General features: G+C 39.8%; 1 protein-coding gene across 1 annotated transcript in view; it reads left to right on the top strand.

Annotated features, from left to right (window-relative positions):
• Nucleotides 1-21,720, top strand: part of wdr1 (WD repeat domain 1) — a 57,848-nt gene that overhangs the window by 34,058 nt on the left and 2,070 nt on the right. Inside the window, exons 9-14 of the mRNA XM_072554562.1 lie at nucleotides 1,141-1,230; nucleotides 3,334-3,488; nucleotides 8,522-8,609; nucleotides 9,267-9,377; nucleotides 10,338-10,514; nucleotides 18,935-19,079. Coding sequence (XP_072410663.1) covers nucleotides 1,141-1,230; nucleotides 3,334-3,488; nucleotides 8,522-8,609; nucleotides 9,267-9,377; nucleotides 10,338-10,514; nucleotides 18,935-19,079 — 766 coding nt within the window. The remainder of the gene's footprint in view (nucleotides 1-1,140; nucleotides 1,231-3,333; nucleotides 3,489-8,521; nucleotides 8,610-9,266; nucleotides 9,378-10,337; nucleotides 10,515-18,934; nucleotides 19,080-21,720) is intronic.

Genomic DNA, 21,720 nt, shown 5'->3' with positions numbered 1-21,720 from the left:
TCATTTAACTCTAAGCCCAGAGGAACTCTGTTTTCTTACATGACTACCAGTATGAACTTCGCTATGTTGGACTATAAATACCTCTTTGAATCTGAAGAGACCGGCTAATGGAAGGAAAGTAGCACATTTCATCTGTAGAATAATAGGATGTTTATGACCTGCTCAAGAAGAGACATTTTTGAACTGAGCTGCTTGCCTTTCTTTGTAATTGTCTGTCTATAAGCTCTTCTACACTTAAAGTGCCGAATATTGTGCTGAAAATCTGAAATAAAGTTTTGTAAATCCTTTCTGTAAAGTAGCATTTTGGAGAGAGAACTAAAGTTAATTTGTATTGATCATTTTTGTTAGGAACAGAAGTTGAAACTTTGCATGGGATTGTTAGTGCATATTTAAGTTAGTGCTTGTGGCTGCAATGTAAAGATTGTGACCAGAGTGGCACCGTAGTCATTGCATTTGAAAGAAAATTATTGGTTTGAGTACTAAAGTGACTATTTCAGATGTATGAGTAGAATGGGTAATTTAGTTTGTTAGCTTGCCAGCATGTCAAAAAAAGGTTTTTCTTTCTGAGCCTGTTTATGCTAATTGTTAATGCTGTGAAGATGCTTGTGCAGAGTCAGAAATGCTGTTTCCACCAATTTAGAAATACTTGGAATCCCAAGAAGGCAGATTTTGGTTTATGTAATTTGCATCAATCATTTAATCTTTAAAGACCATTGCTCCTTTTGAGTTATGAAAGGATTGCTTATTATTTATTTAATCAGAATGCATTCTTAAAATTAAACAAATTTAGTGTGTGACCATATCACTGCAAATCTATTATTGCCATTCTACTCATTTCAACCTTCCAAAACAGTTATTTTGTCCCCTTTGTGTTTTTAAAAAACTACACATGTATATTTGAAATTTTACCCAATGCTGCAGAGAGCTGACATGTCCACCTGAATCCAGAGACTTCGTACATCGGGTCTCAAGAGGTTGCTAAATTGAAGTAGTAGATACATTTGTGTCAACGTTGAACTTAATTGACTCAATTATATAGTTGGTTTTAGTCATGAAGGCAACTACGTATGAGTTTTGTTAGATTAATGGATTTGTATTAAATAAATCCAAAACTATTTTGACCACCGTTTTGTTTTATAGGGGCACAGCAAGTCGATTCAGGCCTTGACTGTTCACACCAGTGATGGGAGGTGCTCTATCTACTCAGGCAGCCATGATGGTCATATGAATATCCTTTTTGACGTGCTTAACGACGTTTGTCAGCTTGGTCAATGCTTTGGTTAGAGTTTGGTACTTCGGATAACTTAAAAGATATTAGACAAAATGATTCAGCTTCTTTATTTCTTCAGATTCTTCCATCTTTATATTTTTAAGAAACATAATCTATATTTATTGGTTAAGAGTTTGTATCTCAGTAATTGGGACAACCTTGGGCTGGGACCCTTGTCAGACTGTAGCATTTACCAGACCAGGGAGTTCACCTGTCAGGGTCCACACAGGAGTTTTAACCATGTTTTAAATAGTACACCCACAACGTAAAATGAGATGAAAAGCAGACATTTTAATGAATATGGATTATCTCTTTACCTGTCATTACAACTCCAGGTATCCAAAAGCGTTGTGATTTCTTTGGAAAATCAGAAGTATTGCTGTTCAAAACATGCTAAAGTGCCAGCTTAGTAAGGTACATTTGTCACTGTTGTACTTTGATGCAAAAGCAAAGTACTACAGGTGTTGGAAATATTCTAATGTAGCAGCATACAAGTTAATGTTACAAAGGTTGGTGACCTTTAGTTGGAATTGTTGTTCATCAACCTTTCAGTTTCTCACTTCAGTCATTGTCTGGTTAGTGAAGTATTTCTAGTATATTTTTTAATTAACACAATTTTCCTTGCCTTTAACACTAAAATATGGCAGTTTGTGGGCCATTAGACATTGGAACTATTTGAAGAAACTGGGGTTTTTGAAAGGAGCCAGATTTGAGAAAGAAAATTCCTCTTTGCCTGCTGTCATCCCATTTAGTCTTTAATTTCTGAATTGGTATTTTATTATATCTTGACAATCTAGTAACACTTATTTTTGTTCCCTTCTATGCCATAAGGTTTATGGCCCCACATAAGTGTAATTAAAATTCTAGCCTTCCTAAAGTTATAGACATGGTAATATGAATTTAATTGATTTTATACATACATTTTTTTGAGAAAGATTTGATTTTTTTTTTCATCAGAATCGAGTTGGCTTTAGCTCAATGTGCCATTTTAAAATTTATTACAAACTTCAAAAAAATGATCCTCATTGCTTTTTTTTGATTGTCTTTAATTGTTACTGTTTTCATGAGTAGCTTTTCAATTTTCTGGAAGGTAACACCATTTATTATAACAATATTATTTTAATGGTTTCAAGTGTTCATTATTCTGTCATGCATAACCATGCTAGTCATTCTTTCAATATATACTTATACAAGACATGAACCAACAATCTTAACAATAGGACTCCTCTGTCATCTGAAAAGCTGAACGATGCAGATACTAGAAATTTTAAACCAAAACACCCAGTGCTGGAATTACTTAATGTCAGTGACTTCATGTTAACTTTTTCTCTTTCCTTCTCTTGCTCTGTCTTTCTTTTCAAAGATACTGACTGAACTGAGTAATTATAGCTTTTTTTGCTCTTTGATCCTTGTAGTCAGGACTGAACATATTTCACAAGTTTTCTTTTTCCTTTCTGAAGGGAGATTTTTAAAATGTTCTTGAGTTAGTGACACGCCATGTTGTTAAAAATAATGTTTTGCCCTGACTAAGGTCTAGAAAAGACAAGGCTTTAGTGGCTAAGGGCTTGATAAGCAAGTTCCCCTTCACTGCCAGACCTTATTCATAGGCATTGGTTAGGTGACTATATTTTTATTCTTTTCTGCATAACTAGACAGTAGGATGTCTGTACTTCGGGTTTCTTCACTGATAAGTGCTTTGTTAGTTGGCCAATCAATAATGGCATCTATTTCTCCCATCCTCATCCCATCTGAATCTTGAATATGTTATCAAGGCCTACAACATGTGGCTTTTTATCAAACACTTTTAAAATGTAGCACTTAAATACTGCTTATGACCAAATCCCTTCACTTGTTAAAGATAATCAGATGTAAAGTCGTTGTTTGTGTTCCATTGAATACATATTGTTTGTAAAAACAAAAATCCATACATTCAGCAATACTTCGACCCAACCCAGAGACACTACGCTTAAATAGTACTGCTCCGTTCAGTTGTCACATGCAAGTTTTGAATGTATTTGGCAAAATTTCTGTTTTGCATTTCCTTGACTAATAAGATTTCACATGTTTGGAATGCTACAACTGGAGAGAATGATACTTTCGCAGGGAAAGGACATACAAACCAAGTGTCATGTATAGTGGCCAGTGACTCAAATGAGATTGTCACTTGTAGTATGGATGATACTGTGCGCTTCACATGTTTGTGCTCAAACGAATACAAGTAAGATTCTGTTTGCATTGCACATGTTTTAATGTTGTCTTCTATATTTCCTTAAATTTTAATGGGAGAACTCCCATTAACGATGCTTGCAGTTGGTTAACACCCCTAACATAGACTTTGGGATTGGCAAATCATCTTTCGGTCAAATAAGCTGTCATATAGTATGAACATTCTGATGCAGGTAAGGGAGGAGAATGGAGTTGTACCAAAGGAGTGGGAGATTGTGATCTGAGCCAATATAATAACTTTAGCCTTTCTCATACTTAATAAAAGGAGGCTTGGGATTTAGCAAACACAGTAGATTGAATTAAGCAGTCAGACCTCCTTGCCAGTGCAGGAGTCAGCGTGGTAAATGCAGAAACTGGCCTCATTGGTATGCATAATGTCATGAATAGCACGTAAAAGGGAGGCAGTTATGGGTGAATATTTTGGATCTAGGTCTACAGGCCACAGGTAAGGGGAGGCCACAGGTGGAAATTTCTAAAAGGGTTCACTAAGCTGGATAAAAGATGAGCTCTTGGTGGTGAATAACGTAGGTCACTATTTCAAAGTCTACAGAGGACTTCAGGAATGATAATGCACCTTTAGTCACTCAAAGTATATGTTGCTTAACATTTTCCTGATAAGAGTGTGAGCAACTCATAGTATTTGAGCCTGTTTTTTAAAACCCATGCAACTGCCCTTGGAATCCCAAAACAGCATTCATAACAAAAGATAAGGCAAATTACATGAGGCAAATCAAGCCAAATGTGTGGTGAGATTGTTAGTAAAATGCTTTTAATACATCTGCTTGGACATATTTTGGTGGTGATGCTTTATTACATAATGATATTATTGAAGCAGGTGGGACATGGGTCTTCCAGCACAAAAGTAGATGAGCTTATTTATATGCCTGAAGAATGCAACATAGTGAAGTATTAAATCAATCAACAATCAACATAAATTTGACACGAATGTGCAATTTTGGAATATATTGGAAAGCTGGTCAAAAGCGAGGACTGCAGATGCTGGACGTCAGAGTCTAGATTAGAGTGGTGCTGGAAAAGCACAACAGGTCAGGCAGCATCCGAGAAGTAGGAAAATCGACCTTTCAGGCAAAAGCCCTTCATCAGGAATTGGAAAGCTGCTGGCTTCCAGTTGTATAACCGTTCTGGGCGTAACTCTACTATGGCCAGTCTAAGCTGCCTTGTCACCTGCAAAGGTTAGTGTCAGAGCAAAAAGGTGATGCCATCATCTTGAGTGGACAGCAATTTCTTGCATGTTGCTGCCATCACACTCTGGAGTATACCTCTGTGATTGAAATAGTGAAAGAAGAAGGAAGAATGGAAATTGGAGAGCTCCTTTCAATCAGGGATTTAAGTAACTCCGCTCAATGCAATATCACAATTCCCTATTAGTCTTCACTATCATCTTGATTTTGCTCCTCTGATCAACCAGGTTGTACTGTTTGGCTATTTGAAAGACAAAAGGGTAGGGTTGTGGTCTGGACGTGATGAGTGCTTTGACCATGACAAGCTTGTAAATCAGAAGCATACATTGGATAGAGGTGAAGTATGGATAGAGAGAGAGGATAAAGTATGATGATGCCGTTGTGTTTTGTTTTAACCACTTTGCTTGTCAAGGCCTCACTAAATAATTTTTCTGACATTATCTGCCATTGCCGTCTTCATGGGAGTTACTATGTTAATTTGTTAACATCTACCTCCAATTCTGTGGCACCTATTCCTCAGAGGAAAATGTTATTTTGTTCTGTTAAATTATTTTTAATAATGTCTATTGCTATAATAATTCCACTCCCTCAATCAGTATTTCTTTAGATATTCTTTTGCTTGTTTGTTGCACTGGGGAATTCAAGGCCTCATTCCTGATGAAGGACTTTTGCCTGAAACGTCAATTTTCCTTCTCCTTAGATGCTGCCTGACTTGTGCTTTTCCAGCACTACCATAACCTTAACTCTAATCTCCAGCCATCTGCAGTGCCCACTTCTGCCTAATTCAAGGAGAAGTACAACACAGGAACAAACCTCTGTTCCCTCCCTATTCATGTAACCATCCAGATGCCTGTTAAATGTCATCAGCATGTCTACTTCCACCATCTCTTCTAGCAGTGTCATTCCTGGCTCCTGTCGCTCTCTGCTTGAAAATCTTCCCTCGCACATCTCCCTTAAAACTTGCCCTCTTGTAATCTCTCAAGTGCCACAAGGCATCCTCCAAGGATGTTAGAACCCAGGCTCTTCTAGGGGAAATCAATCGCAGTTACTTAAATATAAGTGGAGACTTGTGTGCCAGTCCGTAAGACATAGCTTATCAAATTGTGACCTGTATGCCACTTTTGCTTGTACTTCATAATTGTTGGCTTTCTTGTTGTTCCAAAATCTGTAACTGAATACCTCCCCTTTTTCCCTCCTTCTATCACGTTGACTGAGGCCTTAAGTTCTCCATTCAGATGCAATAGCAATTTACTTGCATGCCTTTCGATTTAACATCCTGCAATCACTGCTCTGTGGTCTGTTACACTGGAGAGACTAAAAACAGGCTGAGTGACTCTGAGAATGCTACTATTTGACCACATAATTCCATAATGCAGCCAGCTATAATTTTAGTTCTCTGCCATTCTCCTTCTCTGACATTTGTCTTTCCAATGAAACTCAATTCATGATTCAGGAACAACACTTTTCCACTGCGCAGTTTGCAGTCTTCTGAATTGACCATGGAGACTATCTTGGTAATTGCACTTTTTTTTTCATTCTTTTTTCCTTTCACACAGCTATCCTGACATTTTTGCATCCACCGGGCACTTTTTAAAAAGTCCCTTTGTTTGTCTAATATCACTGTCTCTTTTTAGTCCATTTTGCAAAAAAATCCTATTTCTATTTCATCTCTACTATTCCATGTCCTAGCGCAGATTTTGTTTCGTTCATTTCACACACGTGCACCCCTTTTTACTTACTGAAATTGATTACATTTCTCCAGATCCGATGAAATGTCATCGACCTAAAACTTGAATTCTTCCTTTGTCCATAAATGTTGCCAGTTCTGCTGAGCATTTGTTTGTATTTTGGCTTTATATTATGCTAACCATTCAGGTCCTATAGCTGATGCGTCTAAGAAATCAGTAGCATAGTCAGTATTGAATGAATACTGAAATTGTTGAAAGGGAACACAAAGCATAAAGTGAAATGCTGACTGCATTGCAATCAATGGGCATTGTTCATTGCTTATCATGATCCCTCTGCTAATGTTTTTCCTGTTTTTTTTTGGAGAAGTTATTGAATTTTGTCCCCAAGGATTTAACTTGTGGCATTATTCCCAAGCTTACAGGGATCAGAATATAGGAGCGAATTGGTTATGTCAAACTTCAATAAAGCACTAGTTTGGCCTCAACTTGTATTTTCCATTTATCACAGAGTATCACACTTCAGTAAAGAAATGAAGACATTATAAAGAGAATGAGAATGATCCCAATGATGAGATTTTTCAGTCACATAGATAAGAGAAGTTGAGATTTTCTCTTGTTGTAGAGAAGCTTGAGAGGAGATTTGATTGAGGTTTCAAAATGATGAATATTCTGGACACAGAAAATTGGGGAAAGAGCTTTTCTCATTAGTAGAAGGATAGAATACAAGGAAACAGATTTTAAGATGATTGGAAAAAGGAACAGTGGAGATATAGGTGAAACCATAGCAGGCCCTAAAATCTGGAATGTGTCACCTGATATTGTGATGGTGGAAGAATCAAGGCATTCAAGAAAAAAATGAATTACCTCAAAGAATACTCTAGCTTTGGGAAAGAGTGGGAATGGCACTTGAGTAGGTGATGGTATAATTGTTGGGCTGTTAAACCAGACACCTAGGTAAAGTTCTGGGAACCTAGGTTCAAATCCCGCCATGGCAAATGGAAGAATTTGAATTCAACACAAATCTGGAATTACCAGTCTGATGGTGACCATGAATCCATTACTAATTGCTAGAAAAGCCCATTTGATTTATTAATTTCATTTTATGGAAGGAAACCGCCATTTTTATCTCGTTTGAACTACTTGTGACTCCAGACCTATAGTAATGTGGTTGAATCTTAACTACCCACTGAATAGACAATAAATGCTAGCCTAGCCAGTGATGCTGTCATCATGTGAATTGCTCATTGAGAGCTGAACAGTTGCAATAGTCCAAATTGTCGCATCCCTGCGCTGTAATGGTTCTGTGATTTTTATGTCTAATGTTTTTTATGGACTAGGCCAGACCACTGGAAACACTCTTGAGCAGGCAGCCCAGACCATAACTTTGCAGTTTGTCTCAGTAAATGTACAGTGAAAATTACCCGGAGTAAATTAGCAAGGCTGACTACCTGGTTTTAAAACAGACAAAAATGTATTCACAAAATTACACAAAGAACAGAATAAAGAACCCTTACAGAACTCAGTCTGTCCAAACCTGACTTAATTATGCTGTTCTGAATATATACAACAATCCCAATAAGCAAACCCCCTTAAAACATAGTTTAAAAGAAAGGAACAGATGCTTACAGGTTGAAGTTAGAAGGGCACAAAGTTTAGCAAACTGTTTCCCCACAGCTCAATGTTGAACTCCTAAGTAGTTCTGGACTGAGCTGAACTGCCAGGGAGCTGACCACTCCCCTTTCATTGTACAGGTCACTTCTAAAACATTACCACTTTACCCTGAAATCTCATAGTTTACATATAAACAAAAGGCCTCTCAAAATCCTTTTCATCTGTGTACCAAACTAGTCTATTCCTGATGAAGGGCTTTTGCCCGAAACGTCGATTTTGCTGCTCGTTGGATGCTGCCTGAACTGCTGTGCTCTTCCAGCACCACTAATCTAGTATTTGGTTTTCAGCATCTGCAGTCATTGTTTTTACCTAGTCTAATCAGAGCCCAACCCCTCTTTAAAAAAATCAAAGACACATATCCTTGAGAAAAGGAACAACTTTTAGAAAAAAACTTTGTGACAACAGTATTTTTCTATTTGTTCTAGAAACCTAATATTCATACTGAATATCTTTTGTTTTTGTAGACCTGAAAATGCAGTGAAGATGGATAATCAACCTAAGAATGTGGCAGTTGGTCCTGGTGGCTACGTGGTGGTCATTTGCATTGAGCAGGTAATTTTCTTTTTAATTCCCTACAATGGCTATAATGTGACTTCACACCTGATATGTGTAATGGCATATTTTTTAAAGATTGATCAGGTTTGCTTTAAGTGCTTTATAGCATCTCATTGTGCTTAAGTGGGAACTTTCATTTTTATTTCTAAGTATAAGACTGAAATTTTCAGTGTTTTTTTTTAAGCTAAGTACACAATTATAATAACATAAAACATTTGGCTACTGCACGATAAGATAGAAAAAGTTGCACTAGTCGTCCCGGACCATAGGTCTGTGCTCTCATTAAACAGATGACTGGTGATTTAACCGGAGGGTCACAATCACCTCACATGATTGGAGAGATTGAGAAAGAGGGACCTTCATGGTAACCTCAGCATGTAGGAATTGAACAAACTCTTTTGGCCTCATTCTGCACAATAAACCAGCCATCAAAGTTTACCAACTGTCCCAGATCCACCCCACCCCAATCAGATAAAATATGCAATGTATCAAACTTTATTCTGTCTCCAGTTCAATGAGAAAAAGTGTATTTACCAGCTAATAGTTTCTATCATGTTAAATTATGTTCCAACAATTATTTTCTGATTCTGATAATTGTCCAGCTGTGAGCAACAGCTTCTACAAGAAAGTTACTAACTATGCTCTTGCATACAGATTGTACTGCTAAAGGACAAGAAGAAGGTTTTTACGATTGAGAACCTTGATTACGAACCAGAATGTGTAGCGATTCATCCTGGAGGAGTTACTGTAGCAGTGGGAGGAAATGTAAGATGTCTTTTTATTTTTAAATGTTTAAGTGTACCATATTCAGAAAATATTTAATTTAGAATTGGAGTGATAACGTTTCGTACTGTCATTGATCAATCCAAACTCCCACAGAACATGTTAAGAAGATGGCCTAGAACCTTTTTAAGTTATCTTAAAGGTAAATGTAAGGCATTCCAGATTCAATTTGGTCAAATCGCTCATCTTTAAACAAAGCGCTTTATTTGTACACTACAGTTAGGATACAGATAAAATGAAAATAAGTGGCTTAACTATAACTATCAAAATAATTAACAAAAAAATAATGTACAACTAAGTTAACTAAGTTTAGTTAGGACAACTGAATAAACAAACTAAGTTACAAATCACACAATACCAGGTTATAGTCCAACAGATTTAATTGGAAGCACACTAGCTTTCAGAGCGATGTTCCTTCATCAGGTGATAGTGGAGGGCTCGATCGTAACACAGAATTTATAGCAAAAATTTAGAGTGTGTAAATTTCTTTGTTTTTTAAAAAAACTGGCAAAATACACGTTTTAAAGGCATAGTATCATCGCAGTACAGGTTCACCAGTTGCTTCACCTGATGAAATTTAATATTGAAGTATGCGTTTTAATTTTCAGGGATAGTTATATTTTATTAAAATATTAAGCTTATGGTTGTGAAGTAATTTAATTTGCTGCAATTTGCTTGCATGATCGAGTTGATCTTTCAAAACTATCAGCAAAATTGAAGCTAATCCTTAACTTGAAATTTAATTTAACAGTCACACGTAAAATGATTTTCATTTATTTGTAAGTGTGCATATGTTTCTGAAAGTACATAATACAAAATGTAGTGAAATTTCACGAGGTACAGGTTTGACATTTAGAAGTGCTACATGGTATTATTGCTGCTAAACATCAAAGTTTGTTTTTCTCAATTTTAACTTTGATTCATGTTTACCTTTATCATTAGGATTCCAAAGTGCATCTGTATTCTATTCAAGGTGCCACACTGCAAAAACACTCTGTTTTGTCTCCAAGCCATTTGGGACCTGTGTCTGTTCTGTCTTATTCACCTGATGGCGGAAACCTTGCTGTTTCGTCTACAAATAAAGTCACAACAATATTTACAGTTGCAGATGACTACAAGGTAATCTTATTTCCTGTGATATGGTTAAAGGAGACTCTTCCCTTTTCAGTTATAATGTGTGAACAGGATTTTGCTTAACCCTTAGACTCAATTAAATTCTGAATCTTATTGACTAGTTTTCTATGTGCAATCCAAAATTAGTTTAACATTTTTTCCTAGCTCCAGAATGGTCTACCTTAACCTTTTTTAGTATTTTTAAGATTACATTTTAAATGCTCATCCTCAACCAGACTGTTTGAGAAACCTTCGTACCCTGTTTGACCTCCAACTGAATTCCAAACTTTGTTTAACTCCAGGCCTGACACATTACTCACCTCTTTACATAATGTAACAGCATTACCACTGAAATTCCATTCTCTCATTGGCTTGTTGATTTTTCCATTCTTCTCATTTTTGCAAAATATTCAATCTGCAAACTCAATTGTGCATTTCTCACTGTCTTCTATCTGTTCCATATTCTCATAACAGCATTCCTACATCTCTCCCCCTTCTTCCCATTGTCCACCCCCACCCCCAAAACCCAAACCCGATACATCCAGTTCTGTGAAGACATCTCTTTATTATGTTTTTAATTGTGTAGTGAAATAGAAAAAGATTAAAAACAAGGATTGTGGAAGGTTTGCTGCACTTTGGAAAAAGTAAGGTATTGAAACCCATTGTAAGTTGTATTGTTTTGTTCAAGCAGTAGGGGAAACTCTTTGTAGATGGGCCATCACCAGTATGCAAAATGAGGTTTAGTTGGCAACAAGTAGCTGACTTGGTTTGGGTGATTGTGAATGCCAAAGGTCTTCAGCCTGATGCATATTATTCGTTTCTGAATGGCTTGTGCAGATGAACAATAGTGAGATTCACTCAGACCTTTTGGAATGGGATGTGGAGCCTCTCTCTCTCTCTCTCTCTCTCTCTCTCTCTCTCTCTCTCTCTCACTCTCTCTCTCTCTCTCTCTCTCTCTCTCTCTCCCTCCCTCCCTCCCTCCCTCCCTCCCTCCCTCCCTCCCTCCCTCCCTCCCTCCCTCCCTCCCTCCCTCCCTCCCTCCCTCCCTCCCTCCCTCCCTCCCTCCCTCCCTCCCTCCCTCCCTCCCTCCCTCCCTCCCTCCCTCCCTCCCTCCCTCCCTCCCTCCCTCCCTCCCTCCCTCCCTCCCTCCCTCCCTCCCTCCCTCCCTCCCTCCCTCCCTCCCTCCCTCCCTCCCTCCCTCCCTCCCTCCCTCTCTCTCTGTCTCTCTCCCTCCCTCTCTCTCTCTGTCTCTCTCTCTCTGTCTCTCTCTCTCTCTCTCTCTCTCTCTCTCTGTCTCTCTCTCTCTGTCTCTCTCTCTCTCTCTCTCTCTCTCTCTCTCTCTGTCTCTCTCTGTCTCTCTCTCTCTGTCTCTCTCTCTGTCCCGCACCCCCACCCCCCACCCCGTGAAGATGAGACAATCGGGAGGCCAAAGATCACAAACTTGGGGAAATGAACATATCGTTGAGTCTTGAGGACTGGTGGTATTAAACTGTTACTGTAGTGTGTTTTTACTCATCCATGCTGTTTTATGGTTTTTCAGAGGGGAATTAGAGTTTTAACTAAGAAGTTTTATATTGACAGTTCATAGTTGTTATCTGTAATTAAATCTCTTTCTAATGAATTCTGCTTTTGTTAAGTATAAAAGTTTGATCTGTGTTTTCAGTTAACATGGATCTACCCAACAGATAAATTGGGGACTTTACATTTTGGTGACCTTTTTTAAGATTGATTTCCAGCCTACTAGCCCATTTATACCTCACTTTAAAATCATTTGTCATTTAGCCCTAACTCTCTTTCTTTCCACCTTCAGCCTTGAATCCACACTTGTTCATTTTCTGACTCAGTCATAGAGATGTACAGCATGAAAACAGACCCTTTGGTCCAACTTGTCCATGCCAACCAGATATCCCAACCTTATTTAGTCCCACCTGTCAGTGCCTAGCCCATATCCCTCCAAACCCTTCCTATTCCTATACCTATCCAGATGACTTTTTAAATGTTGCAACTGTACCAGCTTCCACCACTTCCTCTGGCAGCTCATTCCATACAAGTGCCACCCTTTGCATGAAAATGTTGCCCCTTGGGTCCCTTATCTTTCCCCGCTCACTCTAAACCTAGTTCTGGACTCCACCCTCCCCAGGGAAGAGACTTTGTCTATTTATCCTATCTATGTCCCTCATGATTTTATAAACCTCTGTCAGCTCATCCCTCATCCCTCATCCTCCAATGCTCCAAGGAAAACAGCCCTAGCCTATTCAGCCTTTTCCTATAGCTCAAATCCTCCCACCCTGGCAACATCCTTGTAAATCTTTTCTGAACCCTTTCATGTTTCACAACATCTTTCTAATAGGAAGGAGACCAGAATTGCACGCAATATTCCAAATTGGCCTCAACAATGTACTGTACAGCCACAACATAACCTCCCAACTCCTGTACTGTGTAAGCTGACCAATAAAGGCAAGCATACCAAACGCCGCCTTCACTATCTTACCTACCTGCAACTCCACTTTCAAGGAGCTATGAAACCTGCACTTTGTTCAGCAACACTCCCAAGGACCTTACCATTAAGTGTATAAGTCCTGCTAAGATTTGCTTTCCCAAAATGCAGCACCTTGCATTTATCTGAATTAAACTCCATCTGCCACTTCTCAGCCCATTGGCCCATCTGGTCCAGGTCCTGTTGTAATCCGAGGTAACTTTCTTCACTGTCCACTACACCTCCAGTTTTGGTGTCATCTGCGAACTTACTAACTATACCTTTTATGCTCACATCCAATCTTCCACATATTCTTTCATTCCTTTTTTTCCTGCCAGAGGTATTGGCTCCTTCATCCTTGCAATTTAGAATTTTCATCCTTCTTTCCACATGTTTAAAATCTTCCCAAAGCCAGTTATTTGGTCACAAGTTACTCATCTTAACATTCTCGCTTTGGCTTAATGTCCATTCCATTATCCATTTTTAACTTCTTTTTCTATCCTTCCTTCCTTTTTCGTTCAGAACAGACCTTGGGACATAATATTAAAAATACAGATCGAAATTGAAGAAATCTTGATGAAGTAATTCCCAAAGAATCTAAATTGTACTTTGTGGGCTTTCAGTAATATTCAATATGATTGTTCACATTTTTGATCAACTCCTCTCATGATTTAAAGTAATGGAGGTTTTTTCTCCCCAGCTGAAGTAAATTTTAAACCATAATTATTTAAGACCTTTGTAGCTCAACAGTACTTTATTATTTATTGTAAGTGTCATGCTGTGGAATGTAGTGCTTGCTGAAATCCAGATTGGGCTTATTTTTAGAAAGAAAGATCTTTCTAAGAATAAACAGATGGTCGCCAAGGGAATCTGTTTCTGCCATATCTGTAACCTTCAGTTTCGTCCATGTTGTTTTACCACTGGTTGTTCAATGCAGATGTAAAATTTTGTAAAATAATGCTAAAAAGAGAGGTGGGGGGAGGTAGTAAAGTCTGCTCAGTGGCCCCATTCCTTAAAAACAGTCTTTCTGAAATATGTGGTCTAGGTTAGGCTTAGTTGATACCTGCTGGGTAGCCTTGGCGAAGAAGAGTCAAATGAATAATTTGGGGGTGGACAGCAATGGCACAACCATATTGTGATGACCGTTTGCAAGACTAGGTTGAGGAATGAACATGGAGCAAAAAAAAACTTTTCCCAAATTTGGTTTCTGTTTAAAATCTTGTAGGAATGTCTGATAATGGAGATCTTAAGTAACGAATGCAGTGACTGATATAACACTATTGCTGAGATTAAAGCAAATTAGATCTGCTTTGAATTCTCGAAGTCTTTTAAAAATTACTTCCTGCAATTATGGGATCAGGTCAAAGGGGCTTGGCTGTTCCCAAATTGAGACTATGCTGTAGGTTCAGACATTGTATTGGTTGATATTTTGCATCCCCAGTAGATAAATCTTTCATCATAAAATACAAAATAGACCATGCACCCATCGAGTCTGCTGCAAGTCGAACCGATCTTCATCTTCATGCCATGTTCTTGTATTGCCTCTATATCCTTTCTATCTCGTAATCTATTAGAAAGTTTTTGTTGTTTTTAGTCATGTAAAAATAGACAATAGATGCAGGAGTAGGCCATTCAGCCCTTCGAGCCTGCACCGCCATTCAATATGATCATGGCTGATCATTCCCAATCAGTATCCTGTTCCAGCCTTATCTCCATAACCCTTGACTCCACTATCTTTAAGAGCTCTATCCAATTCATTCTTAAATGAACCCAGAGACTGGGCCTCCACTGCCCTCTGGGGCAGAGCATTCCACACAGCCACCACTCTCTGGGTGAAGAAGTTTCTCCTCATCTCTTTCCTAAATGGTCTACCCCGTATTTTTAAGCTGTGTCCTCTGGTTCGGGACTCCCCCATCAGCGGAAATATGTTTCCTCCTGCCAGAGTGTCCAATCCTTTAATAATCTTTATATGTCTCAATCAGATCCCCTCTCAGTCTCCTAAACTCAAGGGTATACAAGCCCAGTTGCTTCAGTCTTTCAGTGTAAGGTAATCCCGCCATTCCAGGAATTGACCCCGTGAACCTACGCTGCACTCCCTCAATAGCCAGAATGTCTTTCCTCAAATTTGGAGACCAGAATTGCACACAGTACTCCAGGTGTGGTCTCACCAGGGCCCTGTACAGCTGCAGAAGCACCTCTTTGCTTCTATACTCAATTCCTCTTGTTATGAAGGCCAGCATGCTTTTAGCCTTCTTCACGACCTGCTGTACCTGCATGCTTACCTTCATTGACTGGTGGACAAGAACACCCAGATCTCTCTGAACAGCCCCTTTACCTAATTTGATACCATTGAGGTAGTAATCTGCCTACCTGTTCTTGCCACCAAAGTGGATAACCAGACATTTATCCACATTAAACTGCATCTGCCATGCATCTGTCCACTCACCTAACTTGTCCAGGTCACCCTGTACTCTCCTAACATCCTCATCACATTTCACCCTACCACCCAGCTTTGTATCATCAGCAAATTTGCTAATGTTATTGCTGATACCATCTTCTATATCATTTACATATATTGTAAAAAGCTGTGGTCCCAGCACGGATCCCTGCGGTACCCCACTGGTCACTGCCTGCCATTCCGAAATGGAGCCGTTAATCACTACCCTTTGTTTCCTATCAGCTAACCAATTCTCTATCCAATCTAGTACTTTGCCCCCAATACCGTGCGCCCTAATTTTACTCACTAACCTCTTGTGTGGGACTTTATCAAAAGCTTTCTGAAAGTCTAGGTACACTACATCCACTGGATCTCCCTCGTCCATCTTCCGAGTTACATCCTCAAAAAATTCAAGAAGATTAGTCAAGCATGATTTCCCCTTCATAAATCCATGCTGACTCTGTCCTATCCTGTTTCTACTATCCAGATGTGTCGTAATTTCATCCTTTATAATAGACTCCAGCATCTTTCCCACCACTGAGGTCAGACTAACTGGTCTATAATTTCCTGCTTTCTCCCGCCCACCCTTCTTAAAAAGTGGCACAACATTAGCCGCCCTCCAATCCTCAGGAACCGACCCCGATTCTATTGAACTCTGGAAAATAATCACCAGCGCATCCACGATCTCCCGAGCCACCTCCTTCAGTACCCTGGGATGCAGGCCATCAGGTCCCGGAGACTTATCAACCTTCAGACCTAACAGTCTCTCCAACACCAAATCCTGGCAAATATAAATTCCCTTCAGTTCAGGTCCTTCAGCCACTGTTACCTCAGGGAGATTTTTTGTGTCTTCCCCAGTGAACACAGATCTGAAGTACCCATTTAATTCCTCTGCCATTTCTTTGTTCCCAGTAATATATTCCCCTGTTTCTGTCTTCAAGGGCCCAATTTTTGTCCTAAACATTTTTTTGCCTTGGACATACCTAAAAAATCCTCCTTTATATTCTTGGCCAGTTTACCTTCGTACCTCATTTATTCTCTGCGTATTTCCTTCTTACTAATCCTCTGTTGTTCTTTAAAAGCTTCCCAGTCCTCAGTTTTCCCACTTATCTTCGCTAAGTTATACTTTTTCTCTTTTAACTTTATATGTTTCTTTACTTCCCTCGTCAGCCACGGCCGCCCATGTCTCCTCCTGGGATCTTTCTTCCTTTTAGGAATGAACTGATCCTGCAACTTCTGCATTATACACCGAAATATCCGCCATTGTTCCTCCACGGTCTTCCCTGTTAAGGTATTGCACCATTGAACTTTGGCCAGTTGCTCCCTCATAGCTCCATATTTCCTTTATTCAACTGAAATATTGTCACTTCCGATTGTACCCACTCCCTCTCAAATTGCAGATTGAAGCTTATTGTATTATGGTCACTACTTCCCAATGGCTCCTTCACTTCGAGGTCACTGACCAATTCTGGTTCGTTACACAATACCAGATTCAGAATCGCCTTATCCCTGGTCGGCTCCAGCACCAGCTGCTCTAAAAATCCATCTCTGAGGCACTCCACAAAGTCTCTTTCTTGAGGCCCGATACCATCCTGATTCTCCCAGTCTACCTGCATGTTAAAATCCCCCATAACAACTGTAGTAACATCTTTGCGACAGGTCAATTTCAGCTCCTGATTCAACTTACATCCGGCATCCAGACTACTGTTTGAGGGCCTGTAGATGACTCCCATGAGGGTCTTTTTACCCTTAGTGTTTCGAAGCTCTATCCACACTGACTCTACATCCCCTGACTCTAGGTCCCCCCGCGCAAGGGACTGAATATCCTCCCTTACCAACAAGGCCACCCCACCCCCTCTGCCCGTCAGTCTGTCCTTACGATAGCACGTGAAGCCTTGAATATTCATTTCCCAGGCCCTGTCCCCATGAAGCCACGTCTCAGTTATCCCCACAATATCGTATCTGCCAATTTCCAAAAGAGCCTCAAGCTCATCCACCTTGTGTCTAATGCTTCGTGCATTCATATATAGAATTTTTAATTTGTTACTGCTCTCACCCTTCCCCTCAACCCTTATTTCACTCAACTTTACAGCATGATGCCTTTTCCAGTTTTCTGCCTCCTTGATACAGTTGTCTTTCTTGACTTCTCTTGTTCTAACTACCCCTTCAATTTCCTTTTTAATCATCCAGCTTGTCCCCTCCCCCCCGCTACTTAGTTTAAATGTAGCGGTGTTGCAGCAGAAAACCTGCCTGCCAGAATGCTGATCCCTGATCTATTAAGGTGCAAGCCGTCTCTCTTGTAGAATTTATGGTTACCATAAAATATACCCCAGTGATCCAAGAACTTGAAACCTTGCTTCCTGCACCAGTTCCCCAACCACATGTTCAAGTCCATTATCTCCCGGTTTCTGGCCACACTGGCCCGAGGAACTGGAAGCAAACTGGAGATAACCACCTTGGACGTCCTGCTTTTTAGCCTTCTTCCTAGTTCTCCGAAGTCTCGCTGTAGTATGTTCCTCCTCTTCTTCCCGACATCATTTGTGCCGACGTGTACCACCACCTCGGGCTCTTCACCCTCGTCCTTGAGGATGTCCTGCACTCTGTCCGCGATGTCTTTCACTCTAGCACCAGGAAGGCAACACACCATCCTTAAATCCCGTCTGCTGCCACAAAAACCCGGGTCAGTTCCTCTCACGATGGAGTCCCCTATTACCACGGCTCTGTGCGATGTCCGACTCTTCCGCTCTGCTTCAGCGGCAACTTTTGATTGACAAACATGGCCGCCTTGCGAACTGGCAGTGTCATCAGACTCTACTGTTTCCAAAAGCTTCAACTTGTTCCTGACAGGTACTTCTCCCGGCGTCTCTTGCACCTGTCTCCTCTCTGCCTTCCTCATCGTCTGCACTCTTCTGCTCTCTTCTGGCATGATTGGTGTAATAACATCACTGAAGGTCTTGTCCAGAAAGATCTTGTTCTTTCGGATGAGCCTAAGGTCTTCGAGTTCTTTCATCAGTGCTGCAATATGCTCGGTCAATTGCTGAATGTGCGCACACTTTCCACACATATACGAGCCAGACACACCAGAGTCGTTGACCTGCCACATCAAACACGTAGCGCACTGAACCAGCTGAGCAGTCATGTCTTCACCCTCTTCAACTGTGGCGTAATCTCTTTACTCAACCTCCTTATCAAGATTCCTGAGCTGAAGCCTCACTCTTCGATCTAAACTTCCTTAGACCCTCTTCCTATGGCAAGTCTGTGCACTCTTAATTAAGGTTAGAGGAGGAGGGAGGGAGGGAGACCCTACTTTGTAGGACCTGGGGTTTAGAACACACCCACTCTAATAACAATCACTTACTTTCCCGACCAGCTTTGCGCTCCGTCTGAACTTCCACCCAGCTCCCGCCGCTCTCTGCTGCGAAAAGCAGAGAGATTTAAGATTCAAGATTTATGTAGATGGGGCTGTGTTGGAAGGAGATGAACTGTGTTTTAACAAAATTTGTGTTTTAATAGGAGGCAGAGAGCTACTATGGGCATCACGCTAAAGTTCTCTGTTTAGCATGGTCTCCAGACAATCAACATTTTGCAACTGGTGGGATGGATGGATTAGTCTTCGTCTGGACCCTGAAGGATACTCATAAAATATTCAAACTACAAGGTATTTACAATTTGCTTTTCAGTGTGCCTTTTTAATGGCTGTGAGCTGTTTGAATTGAGTTTCACTAGGGCATAATGGATTTTGGTGTCTTAGGTTGACCTGATAGAAGTTGAGGTACGGACAGATTGATAGTTGTCTTTTTCATGGGATGGGGGATTTCAAGACTGGCGACACTTTTTTTAATGGTGAGAGATTTAAAAAAAGATATGAGGCAAATGTTTTTAAGAGTGTTTGCATGTGAATTGAACTTCCTGAGGAAGTGGTGGATCTTGGTACAATTACAATGTTTAAGAGACATCTGGATAAGTACATGAATAGGAAAGGTTAGGAGGGCTATGGGTCAGGAGCAGAAAAGTAGGACTAGTTTAGTTTGGGATTATGCTCTGCATGGAGTAGTTGGATTGAAGGGTCTATTTCCATGCTGTCTGAGTCTAAGTGTTAATGCTTTTTGCATTTTTTCCCACCTATTGCCTCTCATTGATCATACTAAGAAAGGATGTAACATTGGCTGCATTCGTAACAATGATTTTAGCTCCAACTTGAAGAAAGCCTTTGATACAATCCTCAGTGTTTGTTTCTGCTTCTCTATCCAACCATCATTCTGGCCTCTGAGCAAGTGCATATTGATACTATAAGTGATCGTAGCGATGAACTGGGATGAGACTTCCAGAACTTGCCATCCAAGATCAACTAAGCAACAGCTGATCAGTCTTAGCTGTGCTCAAATGATGGTATTACCCTGATGACAAAGGAACTTATTTATGTAAAATATTTGAAATGGTTAAGTGTTGACTAACTAAGCATTTAAGCTTAAGCTTGTTCTTTTTAAAGTAAAGTAGATATTCTGTGCTGTGCAGGATCAAATGTATTTTCCCACCACAAAACACCTGTAAAATATGAATTTTCACAGGAACTCTAGTTCATTGGCAGAAAAACAAGATTTGAAGGAAATGCATATCCTCAATTTTTACAAAACAAGACTTTGCATTGTTGTGTACTTAGATTAACGTTGGCAGATGCTGTAATACCCAAGGCTGGTGGCAAACACTTCTGCTATTCCTACAGGTCACAACACCAACTAAAGCTTTCCCCAGTTAGTGAAAAGCAATTTAAATGACTTAACTATATCAATGTTTAAATTTAAAAATATCCATTGATGACTTCAATAAACATAATAATTGGTTTATTATCAAAACAAAGTTTCACGAAAGATGCAATAATTGATTAACTTATATAGGTGGTAATATGGAAGCCTTAACATTATTTCTTCCTAAATAAGGAAAAAGTGAAGACTGCAGATGCTGGAAATCAGAGTCAAAAGTGTGGTGCTGGAAAAGCCAGCAGTTCAGGCAGCATCCAAGGAGCAGAAGAGTCGACATTTCAAGCATAAGCTCTTCATCAGCAATGTCTTCGTTCCTGATGAAGTGCTTATACTCGAAACACCGACTCTCCTGCTTCTCGGATGCTGCCTGACCTGTGCTTTTCCAGCACCACACTTGTAACTTGCATGCACACTCTCTTCAGGAAAAGAAAAAACATTGGATGTAGGTTTGCTCGCTGAGCTGGAAGGTTCATTTCCAGACGTTTCGTCGCCCTATTAAGTAACCTCTTCAGTGGGCCTCCAGGCTTTGCCAGGTGGTCCACTGAAGATGTTACCTAGTATGATATCGAAACGTCTGAAAATGAACCTTCCAGCTCAGAAAGCAAACCTACGTTCAGAACCTCAATCTAAGCTACAAATCTTCTCAAACCTCTCTAAAAGAATTTCTCTCCACAGAGGTTCACGTTATTAAAAGTAAAAATTGGCCATTGTGCTTATTCTTGCTTTGTCCTAGCACAAGTTGGTAACTATGCACTGTTGTGTCTGAAGTCTTTGCAGACCCAGCTTACTTAGGAAGTACAACATTGAAAAGTTATTTCAATGTACAGATTAATAGGAATAAATAAGTTTTTCACCCTGAGCTCGACGAGAGTTCTCTTTAGAAAGATCATAGATTATCTGGGCTCCCTTTCTTAACCAACTGCTTGCTTCTCCCCAACAAACATAGATGTGAAAGTACTGCATTGTTCAAACAGACATCCTTCTGTGACCTACAGCAGGCCAAATGGATGTTAGTAATTGCATTATTTCTAAAAAGCCTTGTTTATATTAAAATAAAAAAAGCAATGCCTTCCATCGACCACTTTTAAAAGAACTGTTCCTAGTATTCCCATAAAACGAGAAAGAAATCTATTTTTCCAAGCTCTATCCTTCTTCAGACCTCTAAGAAAAATTAAACATGAAGCATTTTTGTAACAGTGTTCACATGAAAAAGTTTGTTAAACTCAATAGTGAAGATTAAAAGAAAATCTTGATTATGCATACCATTTTAACTGAAAGCTAGACAGCAGGGCCCTGATTCAATTCCTGTCATGGCAGCCAGTAGAATTTGAATTCAGTAAATATCTAGAGTCTAATGATGACCATGAAATATAGTCAATTGTTACAGAAACCCTTCTGGGTCAGTAATGGCCTTTTAACTGCCATCCTTACCTGGTCTGGTCTACATGTGACTCCAGACCCACAGCAATGTGGTTGATATTTGACTGCCCTCTGGGTAGGGATGGGCAATAAATGTTGACTTAGCTAGTGACACCCACA

The sequence above is a fragment of the Chiloscyllium punctatum genome, chromosome 1, assembly GCF_047496795.1.
Source record: "Chiloscyllium punctatum isolate Juve2018m chromosome 1, sChiPun1.3, whole genome shotgun sequence".
Classification (NCBI taxonomy): domain Eukaryota; kingdom Metazoa; phylum Chordata; class Chondrichthyes; order Orectolobiformes; family Hemiscylliidae; genus Chiloscyllium; species Chiloscyllium punctatum.
The sequence above is the reverse complement of the archived record's forward strand: the minus strand, read 5'-3'. Positions and strand labels throughout refer to the sequence as shown.